The 20,895-nt window shown below is 36.4% G+C and overlaps 1 protein-coding gene across 12 annotated transcripts in view; it reads left to right on the plus strand.

Annotated features, from left to right (window-relative positions):
* Nucleotides 1-20,895, plus strand: part of LOC132195585 (protein still life, isoform SIF type 1) — a 120,730-nt gene that overhangs the window by 40,484 nt on the left and 59,351 nt on the right. For 9 of the 12 annotated variants that reach the window (XM_059617686.1, XM_059617689.1, XM_059617694.1 and 6 more), the window contains exons 6-12: nt 320-834; nt 1,912-2,428; nt 4,334-4,600; nt 7,638-7,694; nt 10,085-10,277; nt 15,079-15,324; nt 19,210-19,345. In XM_059617686.1, the coding sequence (XP_059473669.1) occupies nt 320-834; nt 1,912-2,428; nt 4,334-4,600; nt 7,638-7,694; nt 10,085-10,277; nt 15,079-15,324; nt 19,210-19,345 (1,931 nt within the window). The remainder of the gene's footprint in view (nt 1-319; nt 835-1,911; nt 2,429-4,333; nt 4,601-7,637; nt 7,695-10,084; nt 10,278-15,078; nt 15,325-19,209; nt 19,346-20,895) is intronic. The other 3 variants (XM_059617696.1, XM_059617698.1, XM_059617695.1) reach the window with 2 other exon arrangements.

Below are 20,895 nucleotides of genomic sequence, written 5' to 3' on the forward strand. Positions count from 1 at the left end.
TTAATATTTGGATTATTGAGCTTCAACCCTCTCCCCTAATTAAGGGAGTGGACTTTTGCTCTTCTCAAAAGACTAGTTTCCTTATATTAATATTTTTCTTGTTTTAAAGTATAAAAATGAAATAATAATAAGTTTTTATTGATGATTGATTTGATTTGAATAAGTTTTTGTTATTATTATTATTGTTGTTTATTCGTCCAAATTGTTACATCACATTGTTTGCAAACAAATGGTTGAAAAACATTTATTTTTGAAAAAAGAAATGAAATTACGAAATTAGAATAAAACAAATTAGTTAAACAAATTGTAATTTTTGCAGGTTCTTCAACTCTTCCACGCGCACAATCCGTGCGTTCTGCGTCCGGCGACGACGGCACCACCCGCAGCGAAAAAGTGGCCGCCGCCACTTCGAGCACCTCCCTGTACGACAACGTGCAGGGCGGGCCGAAACGCGGCGAGCAAGCGTACGGCAGCATGCGTCAGCAGCGTTCGGGTGGCGTCGGCGGCAACTCGCAGCCCACCCCGCAGGACGCGGCCAAGGCGGCCAACCACGTGGCCGCCGCGCAGCAAACGGCCACGAGCGACGCGACGCAGCAGACGAGCGCCGGACGCCAACCGCCGCCGGGCGGCAACGCCCAGCCCGGCACCAGACGAAACAAGCAGCTCAACGACCTCAAGCAGCAGTACTACTCGGACGCGGAGACGTCGCGCGACGACGAATTCAGACACAAACGTGCCAAGAGCAAGAGCACCGACGACATGACGCTCGCCAACGAGCGCAACATCAGCCTCGACAGCAACACGCTCAAGCGAATGCTCAAGCCTATGCCCTCGGTCAGTTTTCAATTATTAATTTCAATTAAAATATATCAAGCTTTTTAATAATTTTCACAATTTTATTTTTGTGAGCTTTAATCATTTTTTCTTAAGCCAATGTCCATAGTAATGATTTGCATTTGAAATCGAAACATGCGCTTAAATTCAAATTCACTAAATTAAGAATCCTTTATGGCCAATATTCAATTTAATTTTTAAAACCATCTTCTGAATATTTTGAGTCTCCAACTCCTAATATGGAGCAATTTCAAATCAAAGCTCAAATAATTCAATTTTAGGCCTAACATTGCATAATTATTTTACATTATTCACACCGTAGAATTCGTAAATATCAGGATAAATTTTAATTGATACATTTCCATGAAGCGAGTCCATATTTGTAATAATAATGTGAGAATTATGAATATATACGAGAATTGAATTATCGGGAATGTTCGATATCCTGGTTCAGTTAGAATCAAACTTTTAATTGCTTTAATTGCCAGAATATTTTATTATAAATCTTCTATTTCATGTTTCCCTTGCAGTAAAATGAATTTTTCTGAATTTTGATTCCAACAAACAGGATAATTTTCAAAAGTGCAGGGAAATTTATTTAAAATTTATTAGCACAAAATAATTTTGTTTTATTTTTCTTAATCTTCAAGTATAATGTATAATTTTAAACCCATTAATTGGCTTCAATTTTCTTTTTCAGAATTCAGAAATTAATACTTTAAACATTTGAAAATAATCCCTTTGCAAAATCTTCACACAAATATTGAATAGAAATTCAATAAAACTGCCAGAATTTTCCATTAATCTTTTCCACCTCCAACATTGCAAAAAATTCATTGCATTCAAGTTCAATTAATTTGAAATCACCATCTACTTTTCACATGCCCCCCAGGTACCGCAGAAATCATCAATCAAACTCCCTCCCTCTTCTACCCCCACGCGAAAAAATAATCACCCCGTCGCGTCTGCACGTCACTGAAAAAAAAATCAGCGTTAATGAAAATCCCCGCCGCGACGAATAATAATAAAATTCCCGCAGCCATAGAAATTATTTAACCATGTCGTGCACATTGGCAGGTGGAGAGTCCCGTGACCTCTCCGGAGATGTCGCGCCGGCGCTACAATCGGCACCACCACGGCGGCGGCCACCACCACCACCACCACGGCCACATTCAGCGGCAGGACATGGGCAGCAGCTTCCTGTCCGAGCCGGAGAGCGGCGGGCCGTACCACCGGCCGGCGTCCGCGGCCGCCGGCAGCGCCCGCTTCTCCAACTCGCGGTCGGCGCACGAATTCGGACGCGGCTTGTACCTCGAGTTGGAGCGCGAACGGGGCGACAACTCGCCCCCCTCGGACAACGTGCTGTTCGACAACCAGTGCTACGCCACCACCCCGAGCTCGAGCAACGGCAACAACTCGGACATGGAGCCCCAGGGCCAGCCGAACAGCGCCAGCACGCCGGGCTCGCCGACCTCGCGCCTCCTCCTCGAGTACGAGATGCACCTGCGCAACACGCTGGCCAAGGGCATGGACGCCGAGTCGTACAGTCTGCACACGTTCGAGGCGCTGCTCACCCAGAGCATGGAGAACCTCGGTGAGTGCCAACCTTGGCTCGCTGCCTCTGCTGACTGCTTCATTCTTTGGCTGCTTGGATGGGATTTGTATATTTGAGAGGCTCTCTCGCTCGTTTGCTCTTTATGGCTGGTTTTACATCATCAGCACGAGCTCACACAATTTCAAACCGCCTTTCGAATTGACCTTTAATCTGCTTCTGTAATTTTTGAATGCAATTTAAATTTAAAACTAAGCGCGATCTTGTGTAATTCAAAATTTAAAGAATTACTTTATTTTGATGGTTCAATATATTTGGATTAAATTAAATAGCACCAGTTTTTGGTGAAAATCAGCGCAAATTACACAGTCCCAATTTGGATAGATTGAAATTGTTCTGTTTCTTCAGCAGACATAATTAAAGGTCATTTCATAAACATTCCCGAATCCAAAGCTAAACAAATCCAATTAAAATTTTTCCCAAACCGAGACCTCATCTTTTTGTACATAACAATGCCCAAATTTAAGCGTGAGCCTGGAGAAAGGGAGGTTTTCGGTCTAAAAAAATGTATCTCACTTTATGTTCGTCCTATTTCTCTAAAAGCCGTTTATAAATATCTCTAAATGCCCCATTTAATTATCTTTGTTTCCTGATTGAACTTATTTTTCCCAGTGTCAGCCACTCTTTCTTCTTCTTCTGTTGTTTGGCATGTTTAAGACGTTTCTATTATAAATATTTTCTCTATTGGACACGGCACTTGTTTTTTGTTGCACTTTTTTCCATAGATTGTCTAATTTTTTATTTATATTATTTGGTCCTTGCTCTGAATCACACGCAAACAAATCTGACACACTTGTTTCTTTACGACCGACGCGTGTCACGCGTTCCTTTCAGGAGAGAAGCCTTTTAGGTGTAAATAATAAACCCCGCCAAAGAACCTCAGCAATCAGAGCGACTTTCCGCTCACTAATAAATCATTCCCAAATTTCATCAATATTTCTGAAACCCATCGAATTTATTTTGACAATTTTATATGCAGAGGTTGACGTAAAATTCGGCGCGTGTGGCACTCAAACCACAACAATGCAGCCGAGTTGGCTCGACGCTGACGAAATTGAGCTTTTGTTGAAATAAATTACTTTTCTATTCTATAAGTGGGGCTTTTCAGCATCGGCAAATCGATTTCATTTTTTCAATCACGTAGACAAAAGAGGGGTGAATTACACAATAATTTTTTGCAATTTGGAATTTATGCAACCTCTATAAAGTGACAATTTTAGATGACTTTTTCCTCCTTGAACATGATTAATTAAATTTTGTTGATTTAGAAGAAAACTGTATACAAATATTTTCTTTAATCGTTTTGATTTGGGCTCAACTTAAATATTTACAATTTGATAAGAATCACTTAAATGACTTAAATTCTTATGCAGATTAAGCTGACGAGTCAAGCTATAAAGACAAAACTCTTTTTATCTCTCGCTCTCTCCACATTTCTATGGGCTCGAATTTTTCATTATAACGAGGTTCTAAAAAACACACCCCAAGCATTTTTTTTTTCTTGCAAATTAGCTTCTCTTAGCAGTCGTCACTTCACCCGCAGACTCTGCGCATTTTTGTAGGCAGAACACCTCATTACGTCTGACAACCGCACTCGAAACCGCTGCGAAACGTGCCGCGTCTTTCACTCTTTTCACGAGTTGTAAATTTTTTAACAAATTAACTCACTCGGAATGACAAACGACCCTTTCAAGAAGTATAGAGTGTGATTTGTTTCCGGAGAATTTCTAAGCAAGCCTAACTAGCCAAGTCTCTCCCGCTTATTTCTCAGTAAATTAAAAGTAGAGGAAAAAACAGACTCCCTCTCTGGTGGGCTCCGCAGCAGCCGCTCTGATCTCAAATTTTTGTCTCTTTCTCTCTGTCCCATGCACCTGCTGCTCTCCTCAGAGTCCGCCATTTGGAATGAGGCAAGCAACAACCGACACCTGCACAACAACAATAATTACAACAATAATCACCCCCACCACCACCACCATCACCACCCTCACTCCCACCTTCACGGCCGGCGGCCGGCGGCCAAGACCTCGGTGGCCGCGGCCAACGCCACGTGGCAGGCGTCCGGAGGGCAAAAGCCGCCGACGGGCAAGAGGACCTGCTGCAGCCAAGCCAAGCACCACAACCACAAACAGGCCTCGACCAGAAGCATTCCCGGAGGTACTCCTCATGTCCAGTAAACCTGTCCGTCCCCCACCGGTGTGTCTTTCTTTCCCCGCCGTCCAGCAACACACACGACACGAGCTGCAATTTCTTCCTTTTTTAAAAAAAATTCATAAAAATATAAATACATTTCACATAAATTTGCTAAAACAAAAAAAAGTACCAACAGATAAACTTTTTGCCTGCCTGCTGAGCTGGTTTGTGTTTGTTTTTCGAGCTGTTTCCTTTCTGGTCACTGCTTGGATGCAGGGTTGCGTGTAAATACACTCACATTACATTTGCTGTTTTTTTTTTTTTGTACAAATATGTCTATCAAGCTCGCTCGTTTGCTTTTTTGGCGCGCTGCTTTCTGCTGGTCATGCACTCTCTCTTTCAGATCTTGTGTTCTTTTTCGTTTCAATGAGCAAAAGAGGAAAGATAAATATCCTGAAATAACATTTTTTTTCTTATTGTCAAAACCGTGATTGATCGATTTTTGATAATAATTTTCAAAATCAACGTAATGTTTTTTTTAACAATTTTATTCGTGTAAATTTGTTCGTAAATATCCGCACTATTTTCAAAAAACAAGTGAAGTTCATAATTATCAGACACGGGCAAAAAGGGATTTGTAGGTTCCTGCTCAGACTTTGTTAATTTCTAAGCAGAACCCTTTGACTTGTTCAGCTGCTTTGTATAACAAATTGCCTGTTTCGATTCACTTAGAGCCTCGATACAAGATTTTTGAAAGTAGTTTGAGGCGATTTGTTCATTCACATAAATTTTATAGCAAATAAGAGTTTTTTCAACTAATTGATACATTGTAATATTTTTGTTCTTTTTTACTCTCATTTTCTACTTGTTTTTTACTATGTTGCAAATCAGGCGCGTCGCAATGAGTAAATACATCGTGGTGACGCCTCATACGTCAATAAAGATCAATAATAATAATAATAATATATTCATAAATTTGTTTACGCGAGTATTTAAATGACAAATATTCACGTGTACAGACAAATTAATTTCTGCACAATTCAGAATCTATATTTTGCACTTTAGATATTTAGAATCAGCAGACAGCAGGCAAATTAATTTGCGACGTTGTTAATTGATTAGTAGCGTAATAGACAAACAGCTAATTGGTGCTCTTTGACATGCAGGCAGGCACGCGACTCACTTGGCTCATTAGCAAGCGGCAACGATTAATCCAATCAACACACACGAATTTACACAGCAGAGCCGGCCGGGTCGGCGTGTGTTGTTCCGCTTTTCCAAAAGACTCAAAAGAGCCCGTTCGGCGGCGAGGCGGCTCGCTTTGAGCTTTTAATTTTGCCAACGCATGTGTCTCATTAGCATACTTTTTTGTTTCTTTGTGCTTCACGTACATATTATGGTCGTCCGCACCTTTTTTCGCAGAGTGAACTTGTACAGATTCGCCGCCGCACTCCCTTTGTCACTTTCCCCGTGTACATACACAGTTTGACTAAGGATGTTCTATTATGTTTATAAATATTTATCGCATTATATTCGTGTCTGTGTCCCTTGTCAGCACAACTGTCGTGTATGATTATGCCAACGCGAGAATAACGTTGGGTGCGTAAGTTGGCTTTGGAAAGCCGCGCGTTTCCCTCGTTAATGCGCCTCCGACTATAAATAATTCACGCTGAGTGCTGGAATTAGATGGAAGCAGGACAAGTCGTCGCTATTTGGAGTTTTCAAACGTGCAACCGAACAAATTAACAAAATTTTTTTTACTTTTACTCAACAGGAAAGGTCAAATATTTAGTGAGGGCGTTTACACGATTTGAAATATCGAGAACCAAAATCATAAATTTTAATAAATCCCTGTTTATAATACACATTTTTTTTACATCAATTCAAAATTAAAAAATTTAGATTCATTTTAATGGGACAATTAATTATAAAAAATATAAAGCAGTGTAATTTTTAACTTTGTTTGAAGAAGTTCACACTCGAGGAGATGAATCATGGAAATGAAGAGATCGGGCTTTTCCTCGTTGTAGAAAATTTGTTTTTATTCAAAAAACACAAATGGCTCTACCAGTTTCGGTCACGAGCAAGAAATTTCTCATGAAATAGGGTCGCAGACCGTGACCGAAACTGGTAGAGCCATTAATTGTTTTTGAATAAAAACAATTTTTCTGCAACGAGGAAAAGCCCGATCTCTTCATTTCCATGTAATTTTAACTTCTTGTTTTGTTGATTTTTTTTATTAAAAAGTTTAATGTGCCTTTTTTATCAAATGAACACATAAAATTAGTATATTTGCAAATTTTCTTTATATTTGCTTTTCATTCCATATGCTTCATTGAGATTACAGAAATAGAAAATCAATGTGAAAATTTGGTTCCATAAAATATGTTTTAAAATACTTTTGGAAGCTTCATGAATCTTTTCTTAACAACAGATAAAAACAGTTCAAATTTAATGGCACTTAATTAATTTATTTTGTAGCTCCTAATCTATTTTATTGGAACATAAACTTGTAAATGTAAACTAAATTAACTGAAAAAAATTTGCAGCTTTTCCGAACTGAAAAACAAAATTAAAATGAACCATAATTATTTTTTTTTTATTAAATCCACATAAAATAATAAAGATGAAAGCAGATTCGCAAGTCAGATACGCCTAATTAGCCGAGCACAATGCAAACGTGACACGGCCAAGTCTAATTATTGCACCGCCCGCAGCCAGGTACGTTCCTTTGCCGTGCTAATTAAATTACAGCTCCAAAACAATTCGCGCGCGCACTTGCATAATGCACTGCGCTGTCTGTTTGCAGTGCATTCGAAACGTTGCGCGTCCATTTGAATGGCAAACAATTGACCCACTTTGCAAATCCCGCCGTCCGGCACTTCGCGATCGGTTCGGCTGATCTGCTCGGCAACGACATTTTTAGCTCAAGTGTTTGCGATTAATTAAATGTGTCTGTTCGCGCTGGCATAAACAAATACGTGCGGATCCATTACTTTTGTGCTCGACAGTTGGCTTTGTTTTTGCGACTGAAAATAACTTGTCGCCCTTTTCCCGACAGAGTTTGCTGAAAACCTGCCCACCTCCAATCAGCGCAGCCCGTATCCAGCGAGGAGACGTAAGTAGATCATTTAATTTTTTTCTCCATTCAAAATGCAGACAAATTGATTGGATTTGTAGCAAAATTAAAAAAAAAATCAGTTACCTATAACTATTGATGCTCAAATAATACTCTTTAAAACAACAAATATCAAAGTTTTTTGTGCTTCTTAACAGTTCAAATTTTTTAATTCATGATTGAATTTTTTTAATTAAGTCCGCCTGTGAAATGTTAAAATTAATTAATAAAAATTGTCATCAGCCATGACATAAAAAATGTTCTAAGAAGGATTTAATTGAATGAGAAAGGCAAAATTAATTGAATAATTAATTAAAATAAACAAATTCTCAAATTAAATGGTAACACTTGAGGTGGATTTCATGAAAAATTGAAACCGGGCGAACCTCGTTGCAAAGAAAAAATGAAAAAATAAAGTACCAGCAGACCGCAGGTCGCCTTTGAGGTCAGTTGTCCTTTATTTTTTCTTTGCAACGAGGTTCGCTCGGCTTCAATTTTTCAAACAAATTCTCTGTCCTGAATTGGATATCTTAAATTATTTATTATAATTAAATATTTATTGATGTTTATTGAAGAATTAAGCATATTTTATGTTCTTACGCAATTTTTCTTCCCTGCAAAGGTGTTTCCGACAAATCTAGCCTCAGGTCGACCCTTTTTATAGCTCCCGTTATTTTTTTTTTTTTTTATCGCATTGCACTTTTCCGATTGAAGTGCATTTGGAGAATTACTTGGAAGACTGCGGCTGAGTGCAGCGATTGCAAATGGCGATAGCATCAATATTTCGCGCTCCAAGGCACAAATGAGTTCTTTTGCAAAGTTGCGAATCTGATTGTCGTGAATCACTTCCACATGGAGGAGCACAACGCGTTCACCAATGCAGTGCGCTGCAAAGTTCGAACAATTGAGAAAAAAAAGTCGTGACCCACTTTGCAAATAAATAAAGTTAAAATCAGTTGGAGTGCGTCGGAGCGGAACGGAATTCTGCATCCGGTGCGAAACATTGTTCCATTTTTCACCCCGTGATGATTTACACCGGAATCCGCATAAATTCAATGTAAATGTTGCTGGCAGCAAAGTTTAATTTCGCGAACGCCATATTTTCCGTTTGGATCACGTTACACAGAATGCAATTTATGGCACGTAAAGGAAGCTGCCGTCGACGTGAGGGCGCCGTTTACATTTCTCTGACAATTTCTGTTGCACGCCAGAGCGTTCTCCGTCGTCGCCTCTCGGGATTAAGTTGCCAGAAGAGATCCAATAATTGATTTCTCGGCGATAGATACATAAGAGCAGTGAGTGCTAAGCTGTTCTCGATAAAGGAAGAGAGGCAAAACCGATAGAAATGTCGCAAGCAATGGAGGAAATTGTTGCAGAAGTTCACTCGTGCCTATACTTCTTTACCACAGGAAATCAATATCTCGTGACGAATATAATTTTCGTTTTCTCGCCCATTTACGATGGTTCAAGTATGTGTTGAAAGAAATAAAGAACATAAATTATATAATTATTATCATGTTTTTTATGTTTCTTTGAAATTAAAAAAAAAAATGCTTTAAAACTTTCAATCAACATCAATCCAATCAACATCAAAACTATGAAGACCAAAACTGATTTTCACTTTTAGCATATATATGAGAAAGCAAATGAATAATTTTTTTTTAATTTTTTTTTTTAATTAAGGTTTATTTATTTTAAAGGAAGTTTTACAAGTCCGGTCAACTCCAATCTGAGTTATTGGCCGGTGCTTTATTTAATTAATTCAATTGAAATTCTAATAAACCGAATTATTAAAAGAACAGGTTAAGATTAAATTAAAAATTAACAATACAGTAGTTTAAATTCAACTATAGCGCTTAAGTTTTTCTAGGAGTATTTAAAGTATCAAGCAGTGAATAAATGCAAAGCCTCAAGCCAAAATATAAAATAAATGAAATGTGGACGTGGAAAAACCCAATCTCTACCATGATCATCTCCTCGAGTGTCAATTTCTTCAAATAAATGAAAATTTTTAAACGCTTTTTTTCATTTGTTTTGATCTTTTGTAATTTAAAAAAAAAAAATTGTAATAGAAATTCTTTAATTATTAATTATTCTCTTCTTAAATGAAACATTAATTGCATTTACTGCATATTTGTGTTTAAATTTAAATTTAAATTTTGGCAACTATTATAAATAATGAACTAACTCTATTACTTTTCAACTATACAAATTTTACAAATCCAATCATAAATCTCTATTTTTCTGCTTCAATTTTATCTTAATTATCTTCGTTAAATTTTCAATGAAAATTAAATCAAGTAAATTTGGAGAATTGCATAGAACAAAAATTCCCAAAGTGCTCTTTAAATATCAATTTTATTTCAAACAAATCTCCTTGATCATTTCAGGACCTGGAAGCAGTGCCAGTTTGAACAAATCGTCGACCTTGCCACTGCCAAATCGCGGGGCTCCGGAGCGTCCGGCTTCAGCCCGCGAGCCACGCGAGCGAGATCGCGACCGCGACGGTTACTACAGCGACCGGAACGAGTTGGCTCGAGAGCGGGAACGGGACCGCGGCTACCTGAGCGACCACAACTCCAGGTAAGCGACTGGTTTTTTTTTTCTCCTCGCAGACCAAAGAAGTGCGCCAAGTTTTCTAATAATAACGTTTAGAGTAGCAACGGAAAAATAACTTCTTGAAAGACCCTTTCAGCAGATAAAACAGCGAAAGAAAGAATGAAAACACACACTTTTGGCACAAACAAGACAATTTCTTTGTTTAAAAGTCTGTGGGTTATGATCAAGTTTGGAGACTCACGTCGGATACAATGGCTCGTGGCTCTTCTAAAGGGATATAAAAAAAATTTATTAAAAATCTTAAACTCTTAAATTATATAATTTTACTTTTGGTAAAGTTCATATATATAATGCAATAATTAATATTTTATATTTTTTTTATTTTATTATACAATATTAATATTAGCAGTTTTTTATTTAATGAGATTTAAATTATGTTTTTATCAATTAAAATATGATATTTGTATATTTCTTTTAATATTGTTATTAATACCTTCTTTCAAGATAAAAATTATATATTAACAAGACCTCTCAAATTAAAGTTAAACATAAATAAATCTAATTTTACAGCTTTTGTACCTTTTGAATCAAGTCATAAATATGTAAATTCTTAGTATGAAAATAAACATGACAAATTAAAGCTCTAGGGAAGGCTTTTCAACATGCATTAGTAGTTTTTTTTTTTAATATTCACGAAGAAGTTTTTATTCTCATTTCGAAAAAATGGAAAAAGCATTTTAAAATACAAATAAGACTAATTACACAATGGATAAAATCCTCACGGGATAACCACGTCAAAAGCAATGCCATATTCTCAAGAGGTCGTCGCCCTATAACATATCCATGACTTTCCGCTCAAACATCCATTGTTGGATGATTATTACACGTGTTCCCATTAGGCCAAATCCGCTTTCCGATATATACGCGTTCTCGCGGTGACTGCGTCCCATATCATTATTAATATAACAAGAGCGAAACCAGCAGATTAGTTTGGTTTGATAATATGGAGAACGCGCGGCTGATAATTACACACAGAGAGAGAGATGATCAGTTGCCGGTGCATTGTAGCATCAGCGCCGTGTGTCCTGGGGCAGATGAACTACGGAATGGTTGGTTTTATCGACCCGTCGGCCTGGCAGAGGCGCCGAACGTTCGCGGAACAACCGCTCGCAGTCATTCCGACCAAAATCCTCCTCGTATATATTTTTAAATGTATGTGTGTCAAAAGCAAGCGTCAGCTGGAAATAAAAAACACATATTTTCTTGTTTTTCAGCAAGAGACGGGATTCTCGTTATAACGTGTTCAAGTCGGTGATATTCAGCGCGAAAAATAAATGCAAAGATTTTTTCTTCAAGTGCCCGCCGGATTTAATGAGTTTTTAAAGTGTTCTCGTTTTTTTTAACAGCGACTGGAACAAAAATGGAAAATTGCGTTTAATTCTGCCAAAAATCATTTTGCACAAAATTTATGAAGCATGCAATCCAGTAAAAAAAGCAGAAATTTTTATGAATACTTTATTTGAATTTTTCATTATTAAATTAATCTTGCGAGCCAAAATTTTTGCCCGTATCAATGATTTAAAACTGTTAAAGAAAAAAAAGTTTGGTTTCTCAAGTTTCAGATTCACAGTTTTAATGAGGGGACGGCACCAAATTTCTTTAATTTTATAAAGTTTATAACAGCAGCGATTGAAATACTCTAATTTATTCCTGCGTTTACAACTAAAATTGCTCCTTGTTTAGTTGCAAGTTTTATGTGTTTCGTCAAATTACTCACAATAGTTATAGGCTCTTTGCTTTTCTATAGGAATATTATTAAATTTTTTGTCAAATTTGCACTTAAAAAGTTAAAGAAAATAGTAAAGAATTTTAAAAGTTAACCGATGTTGAAAACAATTAAAATACATTTTAAACAATTTTAAAATGATAATTTTTAGTTTTTTATTTAATAATATTTTATTAATGTCTTATTAATTAAAATAATTTTTCATATTTTTATTGAAATGTACTTAAATGAAATAATTATAAATAAAAATCTTTCAACTCTGAACTAATAAGGCATGTATGCATATACATTACAAGAAGTGTATGGAAAGGCTAAATCTTTCCCACCTGGATAATCGAAATCATGAATTGGTATGTACATGAAAATAAATATGAGAATTTGAATTTCAAGCAAATATTTTACAACATTGAGAATTGAGAGGGAAATGATTATTATGATATATATTTATATTTTTTTAATATTAAGAAAAAAGGTTTTATTTATTGTTTTCAACAAGGAAAAAGGAATTTTAAATACAAATAGACTTTATTACAATGGATAAATTTCTCACGGGATAACCACGTCAAAAGCAATGCTTTATTCTCAAGAGGATGTCGCGCCCAATAACATATTTTCACTTTTCCACTCAAACACATTGTTGGTTGATTATAGACATGCACGCGTTCCATTTAGGCTAAATCCGCTTTCCGATAAAAATGTTCTGTGCCTTCATCCCTTATTCGTATCAATAACGTTTTTTGTTTACTTCTAAATTAATGTTAATAATAAAAAAGTTGATATATTTAAAAAAAATTTGCTTAACTTCGAGCTTTGATGATCTGCTGATATTGTTGAAGGAAAAAATCTGTAAGCGTTTCCTCTTTATTTTAACTTGAGAAAGCTCGTGTTTGCCATGCAAGTTTGTTGAACTTCAGCAGACACTTGGCGACGAGTTATGAAACAGCAGAGAGCGTACGTTGCTCTCCGCCCTAATCCAAACATCCCCGTCGCGCCATAAATATCAAAGTTTATTGCGATTTGCATACACACAACTCTAACACACAATCAGCGGCTGGTAATAGCTAATTCGCTTGGCGGATATAAATTATACCGGCAGCGGATTTGCATTCAAAATCCGTCAAAGCGAGCATAATTGAATTTGGCCGCGCACGTTCAAAATTAATCATCAAACGCCGCTTCCTGCCACTGTGCAAATCTGCTTTTGATCCATGAATCGCTTAAATTCCGCGAGAAATGTGGAAAAATTATTCAATTTTTGACGGAAAAAGTGGTTGGGATTTATTTGCAGTGCTTTTGATTGCTACGAAAAGTAATTTTTACAGCAAATATTTACATTGCATTGGAAATATTTTTGGATGAAAATTTTTCTGAACAATTTAGCCACATTCTCGAATGTGTGCACAAGTCTCAAATAGCAATCGAATACAAAAATTAATTAATTTAGGAACTCTACCCGGGAAAAATAAAACTTTCCACCACTTTCCATTTGGAAAATTGTTTATAAACAAGAAATAAATTAAAAAATAATATTTTATCATTTCAATATATTTATTTTTAGCATTTCTAACCATTTTAAAAGGGAAACCCTTATTTGTCAGAAAAAAAGACATCCAAAATTTTTTTCGGCATTTGTCCGAAAATTATTCATCAGAAATCATTTATCAGAACAACAGTTTTTATTTATCCGAAATCCATTTATCAGAAATTCATTTATCAGCAAACGCTTTTGCTTGCGCACAGGTTTAGGTTTACGTGAAGTGGACTAAAATCTAAACTTATTGATAGCAAAAATGTTATTATTTCTTGATTCTGATTTTGTGAGCAGAACAGCCTTCATAAGATGTGAAAATTAAAAATTATTTTAATCAGCATTAGATCCCTATAAATGCATTAATTTAAAACAAAGCATACGATCTTAACTATATCTTTCATGGCAGATGACACTAAATTTATTGACAGTATAATTCAAATTGAATATATGTACTAAAATTTTTATGCATACAGTATAAATTTTTTTTTATACTAATAAAAAAGGTTTTTTCTCCAAAAAATTCAGTAAAGTTACTCATAATCTTTAAAAACTTGACTAAAGAAATAAAAAAAGAAAATAATAATAATTAAAAACACTATATAAAATCTTGAGTGTAAAAATAATACAACAATTTAAAATTGTATACAAATCTTTTTTAAATAGTACAAAAAAAATTAGAATTTCAAAAACAGCATTTTCAGCTTTTTCTGTACTTTTTACGTATAGTTTTTTGCTGTGTATTCATGACTGTACATCAAATCATTGAATGGAGAATAAATAAATAAATAATAAATCTAAATATTATTGACGGAGCACATTTGCTATTGGCCATTCAGAGTGCACTCACATTTAAAATCGCCAAAAAAAGCGTCTTTTGCCTCAGGATTCCATAAATTCCAGAAATGGTAGTGTTTGAGAATTCTCTTGCAAGAGATACTAGAAAGATGATAGAAAAATAAAAATAATTTTAAAAAATTTCTGACAATAGCATTTCTTACTTTTGAATTTCTGACATTTGAAAAACAGGTTTTCTGATGAATAATTTTCTGACAATTTATTTTCTGACAAATGCAAAATGCTGTTTTCTGACAAAAAAAATGTCGGACAAATAACGGCGACTCTTTTAAAATAGAAACTTTATAATTCAATCGTAAGCGTGTGGCTCACTGCGGCTGATGTGGTCTTTTTAAACTTGTAAAAATTAGCAAAATATCTTTTTCCAACAATTCAATGCTTTTAATGTGAACTACATTCCCTCCCTTTTTATTAAATTCATTATTTTTTTTCAACAATTAGACAATTCTCATAATATTAATAAACATTAAACAAATTAAATTTCGTAAACTTGATAGCTTTTACTTTATGGTTTCCTTCAAATAGTTCTTAAACTGTTTGAAATTTTCAAAAGTTGAATTAGAGGGTGGGGTCGTCGTTATCCCGAGGAGAGCCACTCGAATGAATGCACACACGTAGCCCCATGCAATTCTAACCGAGCAATGGGGGTGCAGGTGCGCGTCCTGCCAGAGCGAGCCCGACGAACCAGACGAACCGGAGGTGCAGGTGGTGCACCTGACGTCGCGCCAGGCCAAGCAGCTGGCCTGGTCCCGGCAGCACAACAAGGCCATCAAGGGTGGCGGCGGCGGCGGCGGCGGCGGCGGTCGCACCGCGTGGGACTCGCTGCCCTCCCTGCGCCGCGACGGCAGCCTCACCGACTCGGCCGCCCTGGCCCCGAGGGCCGACTCCTTCGATCAGAGGTGCATTTCCCAATCCCGCATCAACTGAACAGAAAACTCTATATATAAATATTTACGAAACAAAATCTACATCGCAACCGCCACATTATACTATGTTTTTCCTTTTCATTTCACTTTGAATTGATATGTAATGCATCTCTCTTGTTATGTTACTATGTTGACTGATGAACTAAAATATAATAATATATTATCGAACACAAAAATGAGTGCAAGTGTTTTGTACATCCATCAGCTGTGCTCTTGCTAAGTGGTTTTGTCTCTCTCTCAGAAATCTCTCTTTCTCTATCTTTCCCTGGCACAAAAGGCCGTCGGAAGAAAAGAAACCGCGAGCCTTTGTGCTTCTCCATCTGACTGAAATGCCCGTGCTTGAGCTGCAACCCTGTTTCGTACATGACAGCCCACCCCCTGCCCACCCCCGTTTGCGTTATGGCCAATCTGCTCGAAATTCAGTCCCGGCCGAGACGTCCTTTTTCTTTTATTGTGCATCATGCAAATTAGATTGTTTTTGACTCTGTTATTGGATCATAATACGAACATTTTTCGTTGGCTGTTCCATCTTTGGCTCTTCCTCTCATGCCCATCACTTTGTTTACTATGTCTCTCCTTTTTATTTTTGTCATATGATAAATTGAGTCCACGCCGAGCTTCTTTTGTGAAACATTATTTATTTTGTTTGTCCCGACTCTTTTTTACGAACTTCTTTTTTCCGCCCATAAAAAATGAAATTCCGTCGACGTTAACATGCAAAATAAAACCCTTTTCACTCGGCACTTCCTAAAAATGGAGCGATCACTCTTCTGGCGTTTTGTTTTCGCTCTGCAAAATCGTGACGAAACGTTTTTCCTGTCTTGCTGCATGCGGATAAAACTATTTGAATAATTGTCGGAGCCAAAAGTTTGCGCTTTCCGCCACTTCAATAAATTACCCACCTTCCTCTGTTTGGCTTTTTAGATTTTCCCAGAGATGCAGGCGTGAATTTTTTCCCATTTAAAAATCGAGATTATTAAATACCCTGTTTAATATAAAAAAAATTATATTTTTGCAGATTTTTTTGAGCACGGAATTTTTTTTAAAAAACAAAAAAAAATGTCGCAGGCTAATTATTTGACTTTTTCTTATGGATTACGAAAACTCCAATATAATCTTGTTGTAAAGTTCACGATCGAGGGTTGATTCATGGTGATTTGAATTTAAAGTCGGCTTTTCCTCGGTGGGTTTTTTGAGTTGTTTATTGTTTAAGAAAACAATATGCTGCTCTAAATGTTTCGACTTTGGCTGCAGCCATAATTATTTTGCCAAAAATTAGTATAATACATTAGTTTATTATAAAATTATTGTCATCAAAAAATGATGATTTTTTAAATAAAGTTGAACCCAAAAAAAAAAAAAATAAATAAAAATTAATTGGGTGGTGCCTTCTGTACCACCAATAAAGGGCACAGGCCGACAAGACTTTGTCTTGGCCTGACCCTAAAAAAAAAAAAAAAAAAAAAAAAAAAAACTAATTATCAATTTTTTTAGGATAAATTCTAGAAACTTTCAGCAATAATTGTCAAATTTTAGAAAAAAAAATAATGTGTGAAAATATTGTAGCTGAAAAGAATTTTTCTAAAAGATCGATGATCATTTGAGGAAAATACTTTTATAAAATTAATTATGTAATATTAATTTTTGTCAAAATTATTTCAATTCAATTCACATCTCATGAATTATGGCTGCAGCCCGCAGCCGAAACATGTAGAGCAGGATATTTATTTTTTTCTTAAACAATAAACATCTCAAAAAACCCATCGAGGAAAAGCCAACTCTAAATTCCATTCACTATCCAACAGAATCATTTTTAATTAAACTTAAAAAATATTATATTTTCTTAAAAAAATTTGTTTTTGTTTTAAAGCCCTGAAGTTTTTCATTTCCATATGGATGAAAATTGAAAACTTTTCACTTGGAAAATAATTATCTTCCATAAGCATATCTCCCTTCAAAATCTCCGTTTTCCGCCTCTCGCCGACTTTCGGTCTGTACAAAAATACAAGATTGCTTCCCCCTTTTTTTCTTTTTCTTCAATGCTCTCCAACCGACCTGCACTTCTCCTATATAATTTAATGGACAATAAATCGACGGAAGTCGCTCCTCCTGTTGGTGACCCATTTTTAGTCCCCCGATTGTCCCCGTCGGCATGCCCCAGATGCGCAACACCAACTTTTCTTCTCCACTCGGAAAATCTCATCTCCTCTCTCTTTCTCTCATTTCACCCCCGCAAACTCGCACAAGAGTGTCTCTCTCCCTCTATATCTTCCTTTTTCAAATCACTTTGATGGTTCTCTGACCTGTTTTGTATGATTGTGTGTGGGTAAAAAAAAATTCATTATCTGCGTATGCGGGAGTGTCAATTATTGAATAATTGAAACGCCGGCGAACCGTGTACGGCATGAGGTCGATCAATTTTCACACATCATCTTGTTTATTTTCGTGAAACCGCAGGACGATTGAAAACCTGCTGCTGTTTCCCAATGTGCATGTCTCTTTCAGTCGATCATATTTATTTATTCACTGACAAAACATTGTTCAAAGTTTGTGTCTGCATCAAACCAAAAAGGTGTACATAATAAAAGATACGGAAACAACTCTGCTGTATACTCTGTTGTTATTCTACAATAAACATGTACATAGCCCACTGATACTCAAACCCACATCATTTTATACATGTAAATGACACGGTCGTACTCTGCTGATGTCCCCGAGTTTTTTTGAATCATTATACTTTTGAACTCACCTTCGCAAGCGCTGCTATGATCTCTTGATATTATTGTAAATATGCTCCAACATCTGCTCTTATAAACACCGTTTTTGTACATCAAACGTTTTCTCCATTCGATTATATTATCACTGTTGTGTTGCCGTTCCAGCAAAACAGTTTTACTTACTCATTCTATTGGCGTGAACATGCATGAGATCTCAAATTCATAAAAATTCTCACCACGTACCCGACCCCCGAAATTTGCTGGACTAGGAAAAACTGGGTGATTAAAAGTAGAGCTCTTTTTTATTTAAATTTTTCTTTACTATAAATACCTTGATCCACCTGATTTTTGCTATGTTTAAAAACATCATCTTCTGAATTTTTAATCTGGAATCTAATTTAAAAATTACCTCAATCAATCTGCTCATTTCTCAATTTTCTATTTTTTTTTTTTAATTAAAGCAGTAAAATAATTTAATAAAACCAATTACAATTTTATTACATGGCAATTCTTTAAAAATATTTTTTGTACAGCAAAATTATAAAATTATCCTCTTGCAAATCAGCGAGTTTTTCCTTTTCCAAGTCTTCACCCCTACCCGCAATATTCCAAGATGATTCTCTCGCAAGTGAATTTTGACCTTTTCCGCTCCCAGGGGACTTTCCGATCTCCGAACGCAATCGACTTATTGCAAACTGTCGAGTGCAGAAAGCGCATGACACGATTTTTATTCAAGGTCCCTTTGGAGCGGAATTTCGGTCGGACGTTCGGCTGTCAGCGGCAGAGCGAGGGACCTTTTCACTCGCCCTCCCGCCGGGCGTCCGCACTTTAAGTTTCCACCCCATCACATTATTTCTCTCTAGAGGCGTTTGACAAATTTAATATATCTCACATTGGCTTTTTGCATTTTGCAATCATCGATCGAATGATTATAATTGGCAAGCTCATTTTTCCAAATCAGAGTCTCGCTCTAATTTTCTACTAAATTGTCGCGCTCGGCTTTTGATTATATTTAACGTTGCAATTGAAGCGCTGACTGTTTTTTTTTTATTTTGTCCTCCATCTGCACGGCACTGGCTTCCTCCCTTTCCAGGTCTCCACTTTGTCGGCAGATCAACTAATCAGGGTCGCGGTGTTACAGGAGCAGCATGTTCGACCGCACGGACAGCTTCAGGTCTTCGGACTATTTGAGCGACCGCGAGAGCAGGTACGGCATCGTGCAGCAGGCGTCCGTCGAGAGCGCCGACTCGCGCCTCTGCTACCTGACGTCCTCAGAGGTAGGAGCATGATCATTTTTTTTTTCAAAAACAACTGCATGCACTTTTGATCAATTTCCATTCATATAATTACATTCAATCAGGAGAAAAAACAAATAGAGGAATAATAATTCGGGAAAAAATTTAAAAATTAAAGAGGATGAAAACACCTTAGGGCTGCATAATCCTCCACAAAAACTAATAGTTTGGACCATAGGGATCATTAATATAGCAAGAAAATTTGAGGTCACCGCGTAAATTTTTGAGAAAAACGCATTTGAAATTAACATAAAAATGTGAAATTTTCACTAAAATAGTTTCATTGCATTTTAAGTGAACAAAACTGCCTTTGGCAAGGGTTTGTGACCCACCAGCATATTCCTTGACAACCCTGCTACAAATTTGGCACCAGAAAATGGGGGGTCACCGCGTAAATTTTTGAAAAAAGTTAAAATGAAGGTTGAAAAACGTCGGTTTTTGCATTTTTCTCGTTTCCGAGACAATTACGCAAATTTTTGAACACTTTGAGATTTAATTGATTTCTTCAATCAAATATCATGATGGTTAATATTTGGGTTTCTACAATAACCTAATAATAAAATTTTTTTAAAAATTTCAAAATCCAACATGGCCGCCTGGGATACACAAGGGTTTACTAAAACAGCTGCCAAATTAATTAAGATGCAGATTTTTTAATTTTCTTGGTGGGAGGTTGGAGCTAATGAACCAGTGTATTTTTTCTTAATGGTTACCAAGTTTCGAGGTCAAAGGTCATTGAACCTGTCAAAAGGTCAAAATATTAAGTTTTGTGCCCCTTTGAGATAGGCAACCTGAAAAAATCCGAGATAGCCAAAAGATGCGGCATGTCATTTTGCGTCAGTGTGTAAATTTTCATAATTTTTGAACAAGCAGTTTTGAATATATTAATGATTTTTAAATAGCGTTCGAACGACTGAAAACGGTCTCTTCGGATAAGTTAAAAATTAGAAAATTAGGTTTTATTCATCATATTTAAAACAAATTAAGTAGGTTTTATTGTATTATATAAACATTTGAAGGATTTGAAAAAAAATTTGCCAGGTGTTTTCATCTGCTTTTTATTAAAGATTTTAGTCTATCACAGAGACACTACTTGTTGATAAATTTGAGAACAATATAAATTCATTGAAGTGCGATTCACAAAGCTAAGTTTGCTTGAACGCTCTCCTAAAATAGCAACACACAACTTGCTAACGAGTTTTGGAACTGCGAGCAATTCTCCAGGCAATAAACCTGAGGGAAATCGCCCATTCCGAGCAGGAAAAACACCTTTAGCATGGCAGCAGCCGCAGAATGATGGATGAGGCACACCTGTCTGCCTGGATGACTGAGAAGTGTAATCTGATAATATTGATCCGCCTCAAGAAGGCGGCAGACAAACAATCTGTTGAATGAAATGTGCCTTGGTTCCTTTGTACCTTGATTTCAAAGGCACAATACAAATGCCGAGGCACACCGTTTAATTATTTCTCAGAACGAACTCAAGTTGCAACCTAAACTTCTTGGGAACATTTGGACTTTCCAATTCACAT

The sequence above is a fragment of the Neocloeon triangulifer genome, unplaced genomic scaffold (assembly GCF_031216515.1).
Source record: "Neocloeon triangulifer isolate White Clay Creek 2 clone unplaced genomic scaffold, ASM3121651v1 ptg000009l, whole genome shotgun sequence".
Classification (NCBI taxonomy): domain Eukaryota; kingdom Metazoa; phylum Arthropoda; class Insecta; order Ephemeroptera; family Baetidae; genus Neocloeon; species Neocloeon triangulifer.